Here is a 5,797-nt window from a genome sequence, read left to right on the forward strand (position 1 = left end):
CAATCGTTGTTATTCAGTCATTAAATTGCCATAGTTTCTTACGATCAATAATTTTAGTTTTATTAGTAGTTGATAATAACATAAATCAAAGGTTTATTATCCTGGATAGTATTGAGCTGAAGATTATTAGAACATTGTTTAAACCAATCCCTGTGGAGACGATTTAATACTATACTATCTTTGACTAGCGAGCCTAAGTTTTATATACCGGTTTTGCGCTCGTTAAAGCCACGAATAATATAAATATCCATATTATTCGTCAGTTAACTCATTTTCTATCCGTATAATATATGGGTCGAATCGGATATTTTATCCGTTTTTGTATTACGTTTTTTATTTGCCTATATCTGATCCGACTTTGCCACACCTTTGTAATTATCAAGTCAATGCATTAGTGGACCCTCTGTTTCAATTTAGATGACACACTTTCCTTATAATCTGTTACAATAAGAATGCCACATTTCTGCAATTGAAAATAATTCAGCTTTAACTCTTCATTTTACTCATTTTACCTTAATGAGAAGTTTTTATAACCACACAAATGTCATGGCCCCATAATGCTTTTACCCCTTAAGCTTTTAAAACCACAAATTTTAAAAGTTTTCTTTCTTTTTTTAAATTCCGTACCAAGTCAAACTATCTAAATTGAAACGGAGGAGTACGTTATTTGTAGGGGTGTTCAAAACCGATCCGAAACCGAAAATCGAACCGAAACCGAAGCTTAATGGCTTATTGGTATCGGGTTAACGGTTTAACGGACGGGGAACAGATTGAATTTTTTTTATTAACGGCTTATCGGTTTGAGGGCGGATTATTCAATTTTCTTAACGGATAATCCGTTAACCCGTTAAGAAATTTTTATCCATACAAATTTTTCTTTCATTCTCCATTCTTCTAATCTTCTTTTATCTTTAATTTTTTCTTTGAGAAAACTATTTGTATCACATGATTTTCTAGGGATGCTGAAGTGTTGTATTTATACATATCTAGAAGGCCTTGATTGCTAACAAAATAAAGACATAAATCTTAGTGGGAGATTAAGGTTGGACTTTTGCAAAACACACACTGGCCATTTATTCAACACGACTTCAATGAGATTGTGGTTGAGTTATGGTGAGGTTACTTTATTATTAATATTCTTTCATCACTGAAATTATTGATATGGTAGATTAAACATAAACTAATAGTTGTCTCAGGTATGTCATGGCTTACAACCTCATGGCTTACAATCTCAGCCAATAGTTAAGAAGGAGAGTGTTGAACACACTTAAAGAGAGAGAAGGCATGAAGTAGCACCAAGTGTGTGTCCTAGAATAATATATGAATTAGGCCGATAAATCGTCCGATAACCGTCCGATAAGAACTAAACCGATACCAATCCGTCCGATATCTTATCGGGTGGCTAGCGGATTAATATATTTAAAAGCCAATAACCGATAAGTCAAACCGTTAAGAGTAAATAACCGCTCAATTCGCCCGATAAGCAACCCTAGTTATTTGAGTTGTTGATGAGTGATTGTCTACACTTCATAATATGTTACCAAGAAAATATGATAAGTAACATATATAACAAATCAAATTACATTATCAATGTTATAGTTATTAACAAATAATCAAAAAACACATACTATATACAGTCTCTCTCCATTCACATATCTTTACACTTTCTTCTTTCCTTTCTTCTTTACATTTTGATTACTTAAGTATGTTTTTTATTTGTTCTTTCGTGCCTCAAAGCATGATTTTGCAAATGCTTATCTGAGTAAACAGCAGCAGCAGCAGCAGCAGACTTTGGTCTATGCTTATGCCTGTGGCCGTGTCTGCGCGCTCCTTTTTGTTCATCTTCGTTTATGTTCACCTTTTTCTCTTCGTCCAGTTTAGATTTCAACGCACCAATTTCCAACTCCTTGTCACATTCTGAGGAAGGAACAACATAAACGAACGGGCCAATCGGTATATCCTTCAACTCCGAGACAGGTTCCAATGACTTAACCACGTTGCTCATAGTAGGCCTGGACCTGGGCTGGTGGCTCAAGCATTGATAAGCCAATGCAGCTACTTTTTTCGCTCCTTCTGTCGAGTACAGACCTTCAAGTCTCGGGTCCATTATTCTGTCAAGCTTATGTGAATCTCTCAGCATTGGTCTTGCCCAGTCCACCAAATTTCGTTCTCTAATAGGGCGATTCTTGTCCATGGCTGGTCGTCCTGTTATTAGTTCTAACAAAACTACTCCAAAACTATACACATCGCTCTTACTTGTCAAATGTCCTGTTAAAAGAATAGGAAAATCACGTTACAACACGTTAAATTATACTGATAGTGTAAAAATTCTAACGAAGAAAATGACGTTGAACTCGAGTAAATTTACCAGTCATGATATACTCTGGAGCAGCATAGCCATGAGTGCCCATAACACGAGTCGATACATGTGTATCATCACCTTCTGGTCCATCCTTTGCTAGCCCAAAATCAGATAACTTGGCTTTATAATCCTAATAATTGATCACATTATAAGTTTCTAAATTTTACTAATTGTCTCAAGAAACATATAAAAATAGAAATAACTATTCAATTAGGATAAATTAATAAGTAGGTAAATTACCGAGTCTAATAGGATGTTAGAAGCCTTGAAATCTCTGTAGATTACTGGTTTTTCTTCCCCGTGAAGAAAAGCTAGTCCTTTTGCAGCACCAACCGCAATTTTTATTCTGGTTGACCATGGCAAGCAACTTGAATATCCTGTATTAATACATCACATATTCAAGTATAAATAATCGGGGCCAAAAGTACTTTTCTGTATTTTACTATTGATAAAAGTAATCATATGAACAAATTAAAGAGAAGCCCGATGCACAAGGCATCCTGTGTTCAAGTACGGTCCGGAGAAGGGCGCATCCCAAGGAGTGTGATATAGACAACCTATCCTAATGCAACCATTAGTGGCTGCTTCCACGGTTCGTATCTGTGACCAATAAGTCGCACGAATGCAACTTTACCGTTGCTCCAAGGCTTCCCTCCGAGCTTCTTTTCTTTCTTTTTTTTTTAAAAAAAAAGAATCCAATACTTACTTGAAAATAGATGGTTCTCTAGGTTTCCCCTTGCCATGTATTCATACACAAGAAGTCTCTGCTCTTCCTCCCAACAATAACCAATCAATTTCACCAGATGGGGATGCCTTAATTGTCCCAAAAAGACCACTTCAGTCTGAAAATTCAACAACAAGAAACTATTAATAGTAAGAACATGAAAAGAAATATAAGGTCAATCTTGAAAATAAATAAATAGTAAAAAGTTGCAGCAGCATTTTAAGTGAAAAGTTAATTAATTACTACCTCCGTCTCAAATTATCAGAGTCGTAATTTTCTCTTACACGCCCCCTAAGAAAATATTAATTAGAAGGGGTTTTTGATTATTTTACTCTTATTTATAATTTCATTGAATATTTACTCCATAATTAAGGAACGGTCTTCAAGAACAATTACTACTATTAAAGGTAAAATGAGGGGAAAATAAGTACTTTTGCCTTGAAATTCTAAAACGACAAATGATTTGAAACAACTATTTTGAGAAAACACGACAGATAATTTGAGTTGGAAGGAGTACTTACCAGCCATTCTTGGTGGCCTTGATTACCATCCAAATCCAGCAACTTAACAGCAACAGGTTGAGCTTTTAAACCAGGTTTAATCTTATCATCAATAAACCCCTTATGAACAGGTCCAAATCCACCTTTTCCAAGAAAATTAGCAGATGAGAAATTACTGGTAATTATTTTGAGCTCAGCATATGTAAAAATATGAAGATTTGAACCGATGATCGCGTTCGACGAAAGATCATCCAACGATATAAATACTGATCTTGAATCAGTACTTATATCTGAAATAGCTAGCCTACTATGATGATCAGAATTAATCTGTTTACATATTTGTATAATCTTTGTCTCTGAAGGAAGAATATGAGTAGTATCATTCTTGGCTTTGAAACAATTTGGTAAAATAAATTTCCAGGCAATTTTGCAAGCCACCATATTGTAAAATCAGAGTTTGGTGTAAAATTTGGATATAAAGGGTTAAATAAATAGCTTAATAATGAAGGGAAAGAAGGTTTTATGTGGAAATTATTTACAGCTCTCTACTTTTGACAAAATGTATAAAGTTTAGCTAAATAGGGAAATGTTTATAAGTCTAAAAGAGTGACGGCTAAAATTTGTTCTATAGTTTTCCTACTACTACGTACTCATTTTGTTCATGCATAATATATAAGGTTATATATATATATTATTTAAAACCGAGTAATTACCAAATTATAAAATGGAAGGAAATATAATGTTATAACTAAGTCCTCGTCTTTAATTTGACTTCAAAAAGGAGCGTGTGGGGGAATATATAATATTATATCACTAGAAGCTTTCATTTTCTTAACCAAGCTTCTATGTTATTTCATTCAGTTTTGGATTTTGGGACAGAAACAATGCATGTGTGTAAACTTCATTAATCATGAATAGGGGTATCAAAGAAATAATAGAAATTAAAAAAGAGACAATATATTGACGGGAAAAGTATAAGGTAAAAATTAGTGGAGAAACTTTTTAGAAATTAAGCTTTATCAAAAATTAAGTTACACAGATTGTTTACATTATCGAGTCATATTTACATGTTGTGGCAGATACTATGTCTTAGTTTCAAGAGTTCGGCATACATGTATAATTTTTTGGATAATTTGATAGTGTAAAAAAATATTTTTGTACGTCCTTGGTGTATATAATTAAATTAATACTTAAGTTAATTGCAAGTTATAAGTGTCTGAACTATTGGTATTAAATTTGTTTGACTATATATCAAGAAAAGAAGATGGTTAACCTGTTGAAGTGGTTTAATTTAAACAGACAATGTAAAATAAAGCTTTAAACTATTCTTAGCTATAAAACTATAATTTTGTCTAACTTTAATCAAAACGTCATTATTGTATTAAATTTATGTATGGACAACCTTGCAATTTAAAAAATCCATCTAGCTTGCTTCTTGTTGCATGTGTATAAACAGAAAATAAATTTATAATCACATATTTGTTTATTTATTTGCCAGATTTCATGATTTTAATTGGTCAAATAATTCTCCCACATTCAAAGATTCCTTATTATATATTCATAGTATAAACAAATGTCTCTGTGATTGTTGACTGAGTTTATCTATAATTATAGCAGGAAACTTTTTGAATAAGCAATAAATGTAAGATTGAAGTCGTGTACTACTCCCTCTGTTCCGGTTTACGTGAACCTAATTTTTTTGGTCCGTTCCAAAAAAAATGACATTTTTCTAAATTTGGAAACAATTTAGCTTAAACTTACACTTTTACCCTTAATGAGAAGCTTTTATAACCATACAAATACTCTGGACCCCTTTTTAACTTGTTTAGGACCACAAATTCCAAAAGTCTTCATTATTTCTTAAACTCTGTGCTCAGTCAAACAGATTCACGTAAATTAAAACGGAGGGAGTAATTAATTACATAGTTGAGATATTTGGAAACTGACTTAATAAAATATCCTTCCCCTTCCCAATATCTCAAAGAATTAAGTAAACAAAATGTATTACAAGTATTTATTTTATTTATCTCTGCTCTCACTCCATGAAAATGCAATTCCAATCAAATACCCAATTCTTAATTTTAAATTCTTTTCTATTACATAGAGAACTAGGCTGGAGAAAGGAACAAAGGAGGGAGGAAGAACAAAATCGAACCCTAATGTATAGGAAATTCACACTGTAAGTAATAAACTTTTATGATACATGCAATT

General features: G+C 32.8%; 1 protein-coding gene across 1 annotated transcript; it reads right to left on the bottom strand.

Annotated features, from left to right (window-relative positions):
• Nucleotides 1–1,579: 1,579 nt before the first annotated feature.
• Nucleotides 1,580–4,173, bottom strand: LOC107818458 (EPD1-interacting receptor-like cytoplasmic serine/threonine-protein kinase). Its single transcript, XM_016644485.2, has 5 exons — nucleotides 3,608–4,173; nucleotides 3,069–3,204; nucleotides 2,603–2,739; nucleotides 2,369–2,492; nucleotides 1,580–2,268 (listed from the first exon to the last, which is right to left on the bottom strand). The coding sequence occupies exons 1-5, from the start codon at nucleotides 4,025–4,027 to the stop codon at nucleotides 1,700–1,702; spliced, it is 1,386 nt and encodes a 461-aa protein (XP_016499971.1). The 5' UTR covers nucleotides 4,028–4,173; the 3' UTR covers nucleotides 1,580–1,699.
• Between the last annotated feature and the right edge of the window lie 1,624 nt (nucleotides 4,174–5,797).

Source organism: Nicotiana tabacum, chromosome 8 (assembly GCF_000715075.1).
Source record: "Nicotiana tabacum cultivar K326 chromosome 8, ASM71507v2, whole genome shotgun sequence".
In the NCBI taxonomy this organism is placed as follows: domain Eukaryota; kingdom Viridiplantae; phylum Streptophyta; class Magnoliopsida; order Solanales; family Solanaceae; genus Nicotiana; species Nicotiana tabacum.